Source organism: Suillus fuscotomentosus (genome assembly GCF_016647785.1).
Source record: "Suillus fuscotomentosus strain FC203 chromosome Unknown F5891scaffold_302, whole genome shotgun sequence".
Taxonomy (NCBI): domain Eukaryota; kingdom Fungi; phylum Basidiomycota; class Agaricomycetes; order Boletales; family Suillaceae; genus Suillus; species Suillus fuscotomentosus.
This window is the reverse complement of record NW_024539814.1, coordinates 1-15,820: the sequence shown is the minus strand read 5'-3', so window position 1 is coordinate 15,820 and position 15,820 is coordinate 1. Positions and strand designations below refer to the sequence as shown.

The 15,820-nt window shown below is 46.8% G+C and overlaps 6 protein-coding genes across 6 annotated transcripts; 5 read left to right on the top strand and 1 right to left on the bottom strand.

Moving 5' to 3' along the window:
• Positions 1-830: 830 nt before the first annotated feature.
• F5891DRAFT_989373 (uncharacterized protein) lies at positions 831-2,216 on the bottom strand (the record flags this gene model as incomplete). The annotated part of the gene is made up of 6 exons (XM_041378060.1): positions 831-948; positions 1,081-1,243; positions 1,327-1,441; positions 1,471-1,663; positions 2,019-2,068; positions 2,175-2,216. 6 exons carry the CDS (start codon positions 2,214-2,216, stop codon positions 831-833), a joined length of 681 nt encoding a protein of 226 aa, XP_041216469.1.
• A 1,552-nt stretch (positions 2,217-3,768) lies between these two features.
• F5891DRAFT_1201480 (uncharacterized protein) lies at positions 3,769-4,524 on the top strand (the record flags this gene model as incomplete). The annotated part of the gene is made up of 3 exons (XM_041368892.1): positions 3,769-3,935; positions 3,993-4,188; positions 4,243-4,524. The coding sequence occupies 3 exons, from the start codon at positions 3,769-3,771 to the stop codon at positions 4,522-4,524; spliced, it is 645 nt and encodes a 214-aa protein (XP_041216468.1).
• A 1,886-nt stretch (positions 4,525-6,410) lies between these two features.
• Positions 6,411-7,692, top strand: F5891DRAFT_1201479 (uncharacterized protein; the record flags this gene model as incomplete). Its single annotated transcript, XM_041368891.1, has 5 exons — positions 6,411-6,471; positions 6,539-6,660; positions 6,710-6,827; positions 6,883-7,402; positions 7,452-7,692. The coding sequence occupies 5 exons, from the start codon at positions 6,411-6,413 to the stop codon at positions 7,690-7,692; spliced, it is 1,062 nt and encodes a 353-aa protein (XP_041216467.1).
• A 2,371-nt stretch (positions 7,693-10,063) lies between these two features.
• On the top strand, positions 10,064-10,213 carry F5891DRAFT_909513 (uncharacterized protein; the record flags this gene model as incomplete). The annotated part of the gene is made up of 1 exon (XM_041373601.1): positions 10,064-10,213. A coding segment is annotated over one exon (150 nt), but the record flags the coding sequence as incomplete, so codon positions are not given.
• Positions 10,214-12,876: 2,663 nt separating this feature from the next.
• Positions 12,877-13,280, top strand: F5891DRAFT_989369 (uncharacterized protein; the record flags this gene model as incomplete). Its single annotated transcript, XM_041378059.1, has 2 exons — positions 12,877-13,065; positions 13,122-13,280. 2 exons carry the CDS (start codon positions 12,877-12,879, stop codon positions 13,278-13,280), a joined length of 348 nt encoding a protein of 115 aa, XP_041216465.1.
• A 948-nt stretch (positions 13,281-14,228) lies between these two features.
• F5891DRAFT_989368 (uncharacterized protein) lies at positions 14,229-15,513 on the top strand (the record flags this gene model as incomplete). The annotated part of the gene is made up of 6 exons (XM_041378058.1): positions 14,229-14,298; positions 14,322-14,531; positions 14,592-14,699; positions 14,819-15,004; positions 15,073-15,205; positions 15,315-15,513. The coding sequence occupies 6 exons, from the start codon at positions 14,229-14,231 to the stop codon at positions 15,511-15,513; spliced, it is 906 nt and encodes a 301-aa protein (XP_041216464.1).
• Positions 15,514-15,820: the final 307 nt, after the last annotated feature.

The window sequence follows — 15,820 nt, the reverse complement described above, 5'->3', positions numbered from 1 at the left end:
GCCTCCTTGTACAATGAATATTAATCACCCCTTGCTCAGAGGACGAGTTCGACATTTACTTCGTACATGTTCATGTCAAAGTTAAGAGAAACTGAAAATGACAAAATTGAAGGAGGCATACGAGGTCCCGAGTAATCCAAGCAAGAGCATATAATCAGCATATTTACGCACCCTGCTCGTCTCCTCGTGTAGAACTACGCCAACGCTTCGACAATGGGCCGCCCTCAGCAGCTCCTGCGTCCAGTATTAGTGTGCGCTGAAGGTACAACAATTCAGATGGTGAGTCTGAACAATGTGTTGGGTCTTGCAGAACCTAGCTGCTATTCGACCCTAAAGGGTTTCTGGACCAGGCTCAAGGCTCAGAGGAGAGGAAATATCATAAAAACTTGCTGATCTCTCAGACTCATACTGGTAACTGGTGAAAAGATTGCTTGGTTATGTAAGCTACAAAAGTGCCAACATAAGGTAAGGTAAAAACAGTCTCTACAAGCCCAACCAGAAATGAATCCCTACAGCGCGTTCAGCTTCACGCACAAAAACTCAGTGGATTGAATAGATTGACCGAGTGCACGAGACATACAAAACTCGAGAGAAAGTCGTCCCCTGCGGAGCAGTGCCGTCCCTTCATCTCACCATATCGTCAAAGGCGAGCTGCGGGTGTAAATGCCATAGAAAGTGCGGATGTTATGATGGATATGTGACACGGATCGCTGTATCCCAATCAATGAGAGGCGGCGGAGAGAGGGGGTTTTCCATTCGACACCAGTTCGACGTCGCGCATTGACGTTCCAGATTCTGCAGCTAAGCTCCTTCTCCCTCTACTCCCGCATTCATCGCCCCTCCTCGCGAATTCTCACATTTTCATTCCCACTTGCAGTTCTCTCGTCTCCTTGGCCACTCGCGCCTCTTGAAAATTTGCTCCCGTTCTTGCAACTCAGAGACCATCGCCTTAAGCTTATGTCAATTTAGTCTCACTTTCGACATTGGAGTAAATGATATGTACTGTCCAGGTGGACTTTCAGTGAGCGGGTTCGATAGGCTGTCTTAATCTCGGCTCTGCCGCAGCGCTGCATAATGTACCTTCTTGACAGATTAGTCTGAATATCGAAGTTGACCAGCCTTTCGATCGGAACGATGATGGTGTTTTTTCGGCAAGCGCTTCGGTCGAAGTTCAAGGGCTCGACAGTCTCCCAACTTTGAACCCACAGCTGCAAGTTCCAGTGCACGGGATCTCCTACACCCTCTGACAAGCCAGGTATGGATAATTTTTGAGACGTTCCATATGTGATCTAACCAGTAATGGCCGCAGGATCTTCCACCACTCACCTTTATCACTCTCGCACCAAATCTTGGCAGTACATTTTGGAAGGGAAGACACAAGGGCTTCTTCCACTTGCTCCTTGGACCGGTGGGCAAGATTCCCTATGACTGTCATACGGATCTTGCGAACCATTTTGGGGGGAATCTCACCTGAGACTGTTGAATCGACCCCGTGAGTTTGGACCACACATGAAGGTGCTTGCCTGATAGAACCGGAGGAATCGAAGCCACTGCCTTCATGCTATCATAGGAGCCTGGCAGGGTTGGGTATCCCGGGCCGTAATTGTCTGTCCAGGCCTTCTTTGGAAGGAAGGCTAAACGTGCGGACGGTAAATGCCAGGGACTGTCAAACAATTTGGAAGTCTGCACGGCGATCAGGAGCCAGTGCAATGGTGCATGACTTCGAGGCAAGCCTCATGGCTTGAAGAATCGATATATATCAGGTGAACAATGCGATGGAGAATATCTACCTCCATTTATTGGACTACGTATGTGTGATTCTGCCTTTGAGTTAAATATAGACTGCTGTCACATGTCATATAATAATTACGATTCGGGTCAATATGTGGTCCCGAAGAAATACACCAGTCAGCATGGCTAACGTCGCATGTTCGTATCTATTCCTTTGGCGCTACTATACATTATACTGATGGGCCCAACGGCAACAGCATCCCCTAGCAGCTTCACGTTTAGCATACCCCACTCCAAGTCCACGGGCCACAGTATCTCCCTCAGCGAGTTTCATACTCTAATCGCGATAGATGCAAGTATGTGTGTTGCAATGTTGAATTTAATCAATGATGTTGACACTGAAAAGGTAGCTACCGGGATCACAAGGAGACTGTCAGGCGCACCGAGGCCATAGTTGGAGCCTTGGCGTCGGATGTCTCCGACATTACAGAAAAAGTGTTAGCGCATGGAGCCACATTAGACGCCACCTACCAGTTGGCCCAGGACAGCATGACAAGTAGTGAACATATTCGTACTCTCGTGCACGATACTCGTACTCTCATACACGACATGAGTGGTGCGGTGAATCGCATCGATGGGGATGTTTCCCTCATGAAGCTAGAATTTGAAGAAATGAAGGTCACGTTGAAGGAAATTCGAGATGCTATGACCCTAGTACTAGCTAAACTACACTGAATCCCATTGTTGTCCATGTATCGTGTACTTAACAATCATTGCTACACTATCAATACCCAAGTAGGGTCACAAACTACTCGAGGTGCAGGAAAATGCTCATCATTGCCTGAATGAGGTCGTGGATGTACTAGATATCGAGGCGGTGAATGCACAAGAAACCCTTGCTGACTCGGAAGGGCGGACTATTCACGCCAGACGGTCGATTATGTCCTCACATAAATGCTTGAGCGTGACACTCAGAACGTAATGAAGCAGCCACTGATCATGCTCCAGAAAGTGGAACATCATCAAAAAATGTGATCCTTCGACAAATCATCGACTTCCTACATGGATGTTCGTGACGAACATGAAATATTAAGTTATATATCGGTATATGCGTAGAGTACAAGCCGTGTAGCCCGCTATATATATGCGGTAGTCAATGGAGACACGCAAATCATTTCGAGTGTGCCGTTTTGACCTGAACCGAATTTTGGCAACGACTTTCTTTCGTAGGTGCATGAAGACTCAAGAGCCAATTCGATGAGTGGTGATTGTCCAAGGACCGGTGTGTATAGTTCTGCGGATCAGCTGGGGAGAAAGCTGTGGTAGGTGGGGCGTTCTGTGAGGCGAGTCTCCAGTGGATTTAGGCTTGATTTTGGACTTTGTGCGTCCTCGACTAATTGCAGGAGGGTGCCTCCCTTGAAGGCACCAGATTCTAAAGCAACAGTGAAGGGCTGACCGCAGCTATACGAGCTGTGCTGTCGTTAGAAATAGGCACGACCTTCACTTGTACGAATGACATCATAAACCTTCATCATATGATTGAAACTCCCCATCAACAGACGACTCAAAGCCATCACTTGCGAGCGAGGTAATAATCTTCTGATAGTTCAAAAATACACATAAACAATGGCCATAAGCAACCAAGTCTCCAAAGCGCAAGATAGGACGGACCTGCAGTAGACAAGGTTATCAGTACCAGATGGGAATCTTTTAACCTGCTCGGCTGTCGCTGCATTCGAAGTATCCCCGCCCATTATCATCTCGCAGTGGTGTCGAATAATATCTTGGTCACGTCATAAGAACCGGTGATGATGAGGTGCGGATTCGAAGTCACTACTACAATGTCTGAGTTGGACACGTCAAACGCTGAAGGCAGAATATGTTAGCAAGCCTATCCGTGGGAATCTGCAGTCGGGGACGACTTGATGCGCCCGCCCGCTATTCTGATAATGCATCCGAGATTCTATTGACTCGGTATACAAAGAAACAGATTGAGTGTCTCATCATTCTTTCAAGTCGCTCAACACATTACTAACTATGCCTATGCAGAATATAATTATTGCAGAATTTTGCTCTGAAATTCCTATTGCGAATGGACAAACAACGGTGTTGCAATTGATGGATGTTTCATCTGGGCCACATTCCATCTTCGAGACAACTTTCCGACAGCGGTTTTCGCTTCCAATAGACACTACCTGTGACCAGTATGTACCATATTTCCTCACGATCTCATAGTACAGCATTTCTTATGGGAACTGCAGCATTCATACTCATGATAGCGGTGAAGTCACCCCAAGCATCGCCAGCGATGCGGTTCTAACCTCCAAAGTCCATCAATGTACCCCACCCACTACAAAGGGCAGTACAGTAATGACCCGTAGTGATAATTTGTCTCATGGCGAGGATCGTATGACGTACGTGACTTCCTGTGCCAATTTAGCAGAAGATACTAGCCACGTAAGTTGGTCATCTTTGGACCTTGGTGAACACTGGTCCTCATGAGTCTGACAGGTCGATGATGTTCTTTCGAATAATGCACCCCTCTCAACAGAATATGCTGTGGAGCGTTCTGTATATCTGAAGCGCTTTGTGCGCAGAACATCGACATTAACATACGGATGGTTCGAGACCACTGGTCCACAGCCTATTGATACCCCTCCTAACTTTTCATCTTTTGACGATATACAACTCGGTGACCTGTTTCTCCACCGCACCGATCAGAAAGTGGTTTGCTGGATCCGCGAGTATTCCCCCAGTGGTGCCAGTGTGGAGAACGATCTTGCCGGGAGATAATGGGACGCACAATGAGGACTTTTCTTGCCGAATTTTAGCGTTACATTCGGATGGGAATCCCACATGGGTTCTCCCAAAAACTGTAAAGAGGTACAAGCGATTGACACGAGCTAAATTGGTGAACGAAACCGCTTAGATGGTTGTGTAAAGCACATCATGGAAATCTTATGCATAGAAACTACATTCATGACTACCTCGCTCGCATTATTTCACGAAAATATCATTCGTGTCACCGTTCTAATCCACGGAGAAAAACTTAGTGTACAAGTACTTGAATTGAAGGAGAGTAGTTATTTGGGCGTGTCCGGAATATTTGAGAGCTTGGTAAATCACCAAGTTCTGCGCAACTACAATCCGCTCATCTGTTCACGACAATAAGAAACCTCGATAAGACGCACGGAGACAGTAAGATCCGGATGCTTCAGCTTCGACTGACTCAAGAGACGGTGACAGAACTCGATGTCGTGGCAGAGAGGGAAAAACGAATAGAGGAAAGCGAAGTTCCGGCGCAACCGCTCAGCTGGACGCATGGTACCGGGATATTCCGGCAGGCTGCAATACCCGGCACCTTAACATAGCAGTGATTGTCGGCAACCAGAAATCTTTTCCATGCAATACGGCAGGACTAAATGCTCTAAAGTGGTTGGTGTCCCGTACCACGACAAGTAATTCTCAGGATAGCTTCATCTTGGACGTCGACCACACTTGACTAACTTTTGCGCATCCTTCTGAAACTGCGGGACCGAAAACACGTCAGTATGTGCACGCACTGACACTCGTTCATCTAGTTATTCACTGGTTCAATCGACTGTCATTGTTCAAGTTGAAGCACTGCTTGGAAACAACTGAATCGAGGATGCTGCTGACCTCTCCAACAACTTTTCGTATGGTAAGGCATTAGATTCTAATGAAGTGCCGTGGTTATCCTCAATTTCAGTGTTGTCTCGTTTCTGTCAGAAACGGCTGACGAGAAGCAGTATCCCAATCCGCTCACACCCGTATGATGTGAAGATAACCCGGTGCTTCCACTCTTCCCACAGCCGGTAGGTCATCTTCTGATCGCTCGTATGGTCTGCTTAAAATTTGTTTACCTTCCTAAACACGCGTGCAGCGAGCTTTCAAACACTCGCTCTGACACTCCACAGCAATACTCTCGGCTCTCGTAATACGACCTTCGGTCCCTCCCGTACATCTTGCGAAGTGGGGTGGATCTTATGGTCGTAGTGTTTCTTGTTCTTGTTGCATGTGTCAATCTCAACCGATTTTCATTCCAGTTCCCAACCTGACATCGTGGATGATTGTTATGGGACTCGACATCGATGCATCAACCCTAACCTCGCCCCTGGAGATAGAGCTTGTATGGTAGCGAGGTGCACCGCCCGGCAGCCAGTATGCGGGATATCTCTCCAGAGATATTTATCTATGCTCTCTTCGTGTACTCTTGTACTCTGCAGCTAGTTCAATTTATTTCTCCCTGAAGACTCGTAAAGCTCTCCCACACTGTCTCGTCCTCGAGAGAATATCCCTCAGTCATGTTATCCCTCCAGTTAGAATGTTCGTCCCGCTACGACACCATCTCCAATGGCTCTTATTAACGCTGCCCAGTTTGGTGGTTGTGGCACTGCAATATCTATTTGGAGTGTTGGCAGATCTGTCTCATTTACATCATGTAGTATCTACATATATCATCGTCTCACTCTCCACCTTCATAATAACAGTTTCTTCGGATAGTTGAACAGGTGCTGTGGCTCGCATAGACTTGCCGAGTCATGAGAGATGATGCATGAGCGACCAGTCCAACAAAGCTGGACAAAGGTCATAAATTGCTGACTTTAGCATTTAATGCAACAACCTACTGTTAATGTGTCTCACAGTGTATTATCATCATGAGTCATGAAGGCCACCACTCCGAGGGCAATGGTATGCTCCAGTCTATGTTCATTGTTGGTGTGTTGAAACTAATTCAAGGCCAAACAACTACTAGTAGCCAAATCACGAAAACAATCTTTATCAGACATGACTGATGTCCATTTATCCATGGAAAAGACTCAGGTTGCGAATAATGAGAAATTTGATAGCATCCAGACTGATGTGTCAAAAATCAAGGGATCTCTCAAGCAAACCCATAAAATCGCAGTAGGCTATTGTGGAGCGTTACAATCATTTTCTAACTTTTGTTATGCAGGAAGGCACCTCCTCCCGCCTTATGGATTTGGAAGATGTAGTGGCATCTAATCAAGCAAAACTGGAAGATATGCTTGATAATGTGCATCGTCAGCTTCATGACATTGAAAATGCGATGGGTACGTACTGTATAATACTAACAATATCGTTCCTGCTTGCTGAGGGCGGCACCAGTGGCGTCCAATACCAAAATGGAGCCCATCGAGCGTATTAGCACCATCGAATTGTCTGTTCTAGCTCTCCATAATGTAATAGCAAAGTCTGTGGAACACCACAAGGCCATTCTTCAATCCGGCAAAGTACTTTACCAGAAACTCTCAGAAGAAGTAGCCGATACAAGGGCAGAAATCGGTCAGATCGTTGATAATATTTTCCAGAATATCTCTACATTCCATCAGTCCACTACCAACGACTTGGCCGCCCTTCAAGACTCTGTCAATAGATGGCCCGATTCATATCTGCAGCCTACTATCCATAACACCATGACCGGTACCACTCTTCTGTCAGAACTTCAATCGGGGTCTGAGAACTCCGCATGTCGTGCGGATAACATCCCCGGTCACTGGCATGCAGCTGACGGCGAGACGGCTGTCAGTAAAGTAGACACTGATGTGTCATCCCAAATCTCCCCCTTTACCACCGAGCCAGTTACGACTCGGACAGCAGTTGTTTCGCTCAGCGCATGCATGGATTTGTAAGCGTCACGATTTGTTCGGCAGGATTGACTATTGATGATGGATTAGAATTAAACGTATCTTCAACTCAATATCACAGGTTGCATGCTGCGACACAAGTCTTCGTTTGGTTCACACAATGCTAGGAGTCATTATCTTAGCCAAGATCTTTCGCAATTTTGTGCATCTTGGCTTCATGAAAGCTCAAACACAGATTGAAGAGGCCGTGACTCTCACACCTCCCAGCGGGATGGAAGAACGACTTATGTGGCAGTTTTGTAAGGATGCATGGGGTACGGACAACGTGTAAATTTAGTTCACCGAATTCTTTGACATGCTTGTTGCAATGATTCCGCAGAATTCCCTTTCAGTAGTGATTGCGCCAGCGATTGCCAGGCGATGCGACTGGATCCTTTGTTCAAGCATTGTTGAATGATTAATGACTCATGAGGATTACAATCCGCATGACACGCGAATTGAGGATTGACATCCACGTTGTCACACCACCGGTAAAAGTAACGACCCCAAATTTTTGAAATACTTATACTGCTGTTTGATATGCAACCCACTGTATGATAACATTGATCTGGAAGTTCCGGAAGTAGGTCAACTCCTTAAAGCTTAATTGATCAGAATCATTCAAATCACGCTCTCACAGTGCCATGAGTCGATGCAGACTATCCCTTCATTCTGGAGAAATGCGACCATATTGGACGGACAGTATCATAGGCAAGGCGATCACCAGGAATGGTGCCACAGACTCCCTTTATTTGCATACTGATGGAAGCATTCAGGGAGCACAGCAAGTCTAATTGGTCGATAGTACAATCGAGTTTTCATGTGCAGGTCTTTCAGTCCCTTTGTCCGTGTGACGCGCGCCCAATGTGCTCTCGGCATGATGCACATGCCGAGCAAGGCGGAATTACCTCTCTTCCCACTTGTTCGTCATCGAGTTAGGTATGTGCATATGAAGTTGTTTCCATTGTCCTGTCGCCTCGTTAGCATATAGCTTATTTCGTCACCCACCCTGATTTTCTCCCTCTCACACGTATTCCTCGTACTACAAAACTCTCCCGAGTCTTTCCGGTTGTGTTTTTTTCTCGCACTTTTCATTGAAACGATCAGTCTTCCTAAAGATATCTGCTTAAAATGTCGGAAGCCTCCGAGATTACAGACAACATTCACCGCTGGTGAGGCTGCAGCTGGTCAGGATTCCATTTCAATTATGATCACGAAGTCCCTCAACAACTTAATCGATCATGATTCTGGCATATCGGACAGGTGGTGTGGCAATGATTGTTGTCTTATCAACAAGAAGTTAAGGTGATATCTAGGCCAGTCAGAAAGTACTGAGTATCGATCAATCAACGTCGGCCACAGCTGGTTCTAGTACTGATCGAGATTCAATACAATAAAAATCATAATGCATCCTAGACAATCTGTTTGCTCATTTTGACGATCAAAAGTTCACGTTCAAATTAGGATGAAACGAGTCACAGGACATTTCGTATTTAGGTTCATCGCTCAGATTGGGGAATTGGACTCCGCCTTGACAAATGCGGTGCAGGACCAGTTCGCATTCACGCCTCTTCACGCTGGACTTCGCATCAACACCAAACGAGTATGACTTCTGGAAGCTTCCGATTCAACAAATTACCGATCAGGTTCTTTCGCTCTTTCCTTCGCTGGTCCGATGCGGCTGTTCTTGATACTGGGACAACTCTTATTTCAAATCCGACTGCAGACGTCAACGCGTTTTCGTATGCTAATGCATGGATGCAAGACGACTGCTGCATCGGCGGAATACAGGCAAATAACGGAGTGAGAGGGCTCTCAAACCGAATCTTAGTTCTAACCCATAGGTCGACTCTGGAGATTGACTTCTCGTCATCAGAAGCTGGTGTGCTCGTCGCTGCTGACCTGACGTGTTCCACTTGAAGGACGAATGATGGTGGTGGACCTGGATGCTCCTCCCTCGCAGGTTTGCTGTAAGAGAATGGGGTAAGCTTCTTTGTTGACGACAAGACTCATCTATAACTGAGATGTTTGAAGCCTTTCACTTGGTCCTAGGGTCAGGCAAAACCAACGGTGAACCAACACAGCTGGACCAACCTGTCCTCCGTGCTTTGGGTGGAACAACCTGTTGGTACGAGAACGTGTAAGTTCTCAGAGAGCGTGGTAAACATTGTATTGACCATATTCTGAATAGTATTCAGTATGCTGGAAGATACGTGCCTTGTGAGTCAGCGGTCATCTTCTTTGAACGTAACTCTAAGACAAATGAAGATATCGCAAACTATATCTACGAAAACCCGACTCGGTTAGACCTCTCATTGCAAGGGATGATCGTAAATGACATTTTGACTTGCTCTGTCTCTTCTCAAGGGCTCATACGTGAAGCTCAGCCTTAATCTCGTGGTATGTAGTGCAACAGGAAATGTTTGCATTGGACTTCGTGAAAAAACCCTCTTCTCTTTTAAGTTTGTCCATTTCACTCGGACCTAGTTCGCAGATCACTCACTAATTGATATCTAGTCAAACGTACATGAACCACCTCGACCACCTCGACAAGAAGGCCGCGACGTGCAAGTACGTCACATACCCTCCAAAAGGTCTTTTTCCTCCCAAGTATCTGACTCCATGGAATCTCCGTAAACCATTCAATAATTGACTCAAACAGTAGCTTACCCCCTGCACTCACTGTATTACCGAATGTTATCGAGAAGAGCCAGCGGACCGTCATCGTGCACGGACTCGCGGACTTCATGTACATCGTTGTTTTCTGCATTATGGTTCCAGAGTTTGCGCCAGTAGTAAGTCTGACAGTGCTGTCATGCAGCACCGTCTAACATAGCGACGACCGTCATGTTGATTTGTTTCAGGGCGAGTATTGCATGATTGCTATCGACGGTCGTGGTTTCGAGGGTTCAGCACACCCGCTGATGTACAGTCGTCCAGCACATTGGCCGATATCACTGGTGATCTCACTTGCGTTCTCGAACATGTCGAGATTCAATCTGCTATTTGTCTCGGGTATGTTTTGCAGAAGATCTGGTCCGACTTACCTAATATCTCTATACTAGTCATGACTGGGGTTCTGAAGTCTGCTACGAGGAGACGACCTGATATCTTCTATGCATTGGTTGGCGTGACTGTTCTGGTAAACAGATTACTGTTTTATCAAATTTCCTGCCCAACAATCATCACCAGTATTTGCACGCTGCTGGCCCTTTTGCAGACAGCGTTCAGCTCGCAGCAGTCATGCCCAAGCTAGCTCACCAAGTTTTCTTCGAGAGCCACACATCAGAAGCCATAGCTGATCTGAACAAGGATATGAGGAGAAGCCTACGTGCTACGTTGCGCACAGTAAACAGCACCCCTCCAGATAGCTTCCTCACAAGCACCACTACTTATCTCGGTGCATATGACAACGTGACGGAGGTATGATTAGCCCTCATTCTAGCATAAAGCTTACTAACCTTGACTTGATTCCTCCGATCCCACTCCAGTGCTATTCTCAGGCACCAACCCATTCACCCAATTCCCATCTTCAGCAACCTCAAAGTGTTCCTCGCCAGCGTCTCCTCGCCAGCGTCTCCTGCCCCCCACCAGACGGGTATGGCTTTGGGCTCGTGTCCCGTGGCTTGGTACAGAGTCAATCTGCTCAGTCGTCAGCCTCACCGGAAGTACAGGCGACTTACGGCGCTCCTTAGTAGATGCAGGCTGTGTGGGGTATACGATTCTAGTTCTCCGTCGTGGTCTCTGTTACCGTCGGCGGGACGGACTTTCACACTGTACACACGTGACCTGCTTACATAATACAGCAGAGCCTTAACTTTTTTCGTCGACCACCGACGTCGAGTTCGTGGCCACGTGCGCTCTCGATTCTGATTAATAGTTGTTGGGATGAACTGGATCGCTGCGTGGCGCACCGTCTGTCGGGAAGATGAGACTTCTATTCACAATCCTCGTTCTCTCTCTCTGTCTGGCGTTTGAGGTGAGAATGTCTCAGTTTGCTTTTCTTTGGAATTTCTGTGAATTTCATTTTGCTTTTTCTAGACACTTCGTGCATATTTCGTGATGACGTCAACCATGTTGAAGCTGCGCATGGTGCTTACTTGCATTCATCCCATGAGTAGACACTGGACAAATCATTCAAGTTCATCGGACAAATCGGCACGGAAAGTCAAAGTCACGCATGAAGGTCATTTGACACGTCATCTGATTCGACGATCGATTTATGGCGTCGATTTTTGGAAGCCTGCGTCGGTCGTCCCTCGGCGGGGCAGTCTCATTGTCTCGCAGACGATCTGCATCCATTGTCTTTGAGATTTTATTGGGTCATGTCAATCTGGGGTTCGTATCGGCCTTTTCTTGTCTAATGTTGAGCTGCTTAATCAGGCGTACTCTTTGCATGGCTTGGCACTTGGGCATTCTCATTCAGTTGTCAAGCTACACAGTTTGTTATTGCAACATCTCTCCATGGCGAGTGCTTGGCTTCAGACATACGTTCCAAGCACCGCGATTATACTGCATGTTGTGAGGTCAGTGCCTTCGTCCTGGTGGATTCAAGAAGGTAAGAACACTGCTTAACTTATCATATGCTCACAGGCCTGCCCTGCTCCGAGCCTCGGAGTCCGTGCTCCGCCAGAACCTTCTGCATGATCCACTCTATCCTTACGAGCGCCAAGTGCGTTTAGACATCGACCGAAGCTTTGTGATATGCCCCGTAGGCCACATATATCATGGTTCGGCGCCACTACCATATGTTCTTGATTCCGCTGTCAGCGTCTCCCAACCCAACACTCGTGTCAGTATCAGTAAGGAGCCTCTTGCATCTGCGATCGAAGCTATCATACTCACTGCTGCCACTACTGCTGTCTCCCCTACTTCGAGTGCTCCTAGTATCTTCTGCAGTCGCATTTATTCAATTATCGGCTCAGTGTTTCTCGCTTGGATCCAGAACATCATCCAGGGTGTTATCGACGGTCTGTTGTATTGAGTGCACATGACCCGTGCTTTCGGGGCCAATTCCTCTCTCATCCGATTTCTTTCGTGCTATGCTTATGGATGTGATTTGTATTGCAGAGATTGTGTTGGTATTTTTGTAGTAGCTAGTTTCAATGTGATATGTACCGTTCCCGCACGATATGAACCGCCTGTAACAAACACAACATAGTGCCGCATCGTGTCAAAACCATTCGAACTATCCTCGCACAACGATGCACGATATTGACTACCTTTGCATCGTATATTTGTCCAAATTTCTTGTCGAGATCGTGCGAGAGCAGTTTCAGTTGGCGGTGCATGAGGCGGTACTCTCAGGCTCCGGACGGTCTCGTGCGCTGTCCGGTTTTGACTGGTCGTCACAAAGCAGCCATCAAGCTTTCAAGAGTACTTACACAAAGCACTCGCCCATCGTACAAAGGATATTCTTTTGTATAAAACTAAGCAAAGATGTTATGATGCTGGCTGTGAATACATTTCTCCCGCTATGCTTGTGACAGGTCGTCTTCGTGCTGCTATGGATGTTATCTTGGGTCATGGGGACTGCACAACCATCCTGCACACCCCTGCCATTTTTGAAGAAGAAGATCTGGTAATCGTCACCAATAACATGGACAACTCAAGCACCAGTGAACACGTGTCTAATGATAGAGATATCAGCTTGATTGGTCCTCTGGTAGTTCCTCCGAGTCCGTTGATCGTTTAATTTACCATTTACAAATTTATGGACAGATGGATGCTTGCGTCACATATCGGAACCAGATCTTAGCAGCAAAAGATCAGTGCAAAGAACTCCAAGCCGTAATATCCAAAATTGCTGCCATTACGATTGTTGAGGATATGACCCAGTGCGAGGGCTGCACTGGGGTCTTTCAGTATCCATATATGTGAGCATCTTATGATTGACAAATTGTGGCCCATCTGACGACTGTGTTCCAGTTTGAAAAACCATGGTCATTCACTATGTCCCCGTTGTTTTCAACTTACCCTGCACATGACTATCAACAACAATCGCTCACTGTATCCTGATTTGTGAAGTACGGACTGTCGATGGGTTATGATATAATGAGAATAAATGTCACTACTGTCACGAAATCTATCCAGTTACGCCGACGCTGCTTCACTACGTATACAATGATACATCCTTTCATTTAAATATCCACGATCGAAATAGCCTAATCACGATAAGATGAACGTAGGCGATATAGTTTTTGACTGGGAGATGAGAATGGAATGCACAGCTTTTGGCTTATGTAAAGTGTGAAGGAGGAAGAACATTAGGAATATTCGCAAGTGAATGCTTTTTAAAGTGAATACATTTAATTTGTTATCACTTTTCGAATATTAGTATATGCAGGGGAAGTCCAACGGTGTCTGGTTGGCCCTCGGCTGTACATGTGCTGAAGGCCGGAGCTATCTTGGTGTAGGAAGCTTTAGACCTCGAGTCTCGCGGCCTTCTACTATAGAACATCGAGACCCTCCACTTACCAAGAGACCTTTTTTCAGTCATTTCCGAACAGAACAGGGAATTGCGTACAGAGACGATGCTAGTAGATCTTCTTTGAGCAGTATGCAGACTTTGGCGAGAGAGACTCAGTAATCAAGGTGCAACTTTGGATCATCATCACTCATATTCCGTGGTTCGGTAGATGCTTATGAGATCATTTCATCTACGTTAACCATCCGCGTTGAACCTGGAGAATTGATAAGGTCATATGTAAGCCAAGTGGCCTCCCCGCCCTTGAAGGCATATATAAGTAGGGCATGACTCACTGGTGAGTCGAAGTCATACCAAGGACACTTCCATTCCAATTTACACCAAGTACCAAACGACTAACCATGGCTTCTAACACCATCACCACCCTCAACCCCTTCCAGCCTCCATCTGACGGCTCTCAGCCTTACACAAGTGGATTGAGGACCCGCATGAAGTGCAAATCGAGGACGTGTGCGGGAGGGAGGAGCTTGACAATGCTGGATTTCAGTATGGGAGAGAAGCGCCGAAGTATACTACCAGCTTCTTAAATGATGAGATTGAGCGCGAATACTACCATGAGAGCATCGACCTCATGAAGAGGGTCACAGTGGCCCAGAGAAACGCCAGCCAGTCCCCCGGGCTCATATGGACCAAACTCCTGCGGCGTCCGTTGCTCGAGTTAAGGTTGCTTTGTATCAGTACTCTTGACGGCTGCTTTGTGACAGTACTAGTGTTTCGTAGTAGGGATGCCAATCCACATGAGACGGATGTCAATCCACATAGTGGGGATGCCAATCCACACGAGACGGACGCCAATCCACATGAGACGGACAGTCAATCCACATATAGTAGAGATGCCAATCCACATGAGACGGATGCCAATCCACCTGCCTCTTGAAGCGTAGCCATTATCACACAGAGTTCTACCACTAATTGAGACACCCACCAACAGAAGTTCCTTCCCTCCTCCACAAACGCTTCCAAATCATAGACCTGTGGCGCCCCATTTCGCATGCAGCTGTAGATCGACCGCTTGCATTATGTGACTTCCGGAGTGTGGATTTCGACAAAGCTGTCGCTCTTATATACCCTGACCGCTCCGGCAACTATTATGAGGTAGTGCCTTTGCGGACAGAGGGTATCTAGCTAAACCCAGTGTCCCCGTTAGATACCCGTGTAATCCGATGGCCTTTGGGAGTTGAAAAGGATTGTCTACCAGGGATGACACCGTGGAAGGATGGAGTGCTGTTGGGACATGTTGTTTGAAGGAGTCTGATATAAGGGAGAGAACAGCGTACCCTTCGATTTATGTGGGGTCTGAATCTACTTGCGTTGCATTGTACGTCCTAGTTGGTGGGATATATGTTGAATGGGAAATCTGGGATGACGACTGTACTTCGGTAAAAACAACTGTTGTCACTACTGCTCATCGAAGTAGCAATGCTTAGACTAGTCCCGCCAGATCCACTAGCAAAACCAGTGCTGTCGCTGACCTACATCCTTGTGAGCTTATACACCAGGCGTGTCGCAAGTGAAGAGACTCACCACGGTGACGAACTGGGATGTGGACAGGTATTTGAGCTGAAAACTGGTGGTAGTGGAGCTACCATGAAACTATTGATACACGGTGGTGCAGACCTCTATTAGGTGGGAGAGGCGTGGGACCACATGCAATGACTGAAACGCTGTATGGAGAGCCAGGGATGTTGATGAACCTTCAATTTTCCGGTCCGAATGGCGAACTGGCTGAAAAATCATTCAGTATGTGCACATCTTCCTGTAGGAGATACTGGTTTTTGCTACCGTGACCTCTCAAGACTGCAAATCTCACCATGGCGCTTCTTCGAATTGCGCCTGATGCCGCAGCCTAGAAACAGTTTTGAACGGAGACCTGAGCTTGTTGGCTTCTGTTGTGGAACAAAGAGGGCATCCAGATCCGATCATCTGGTACAAA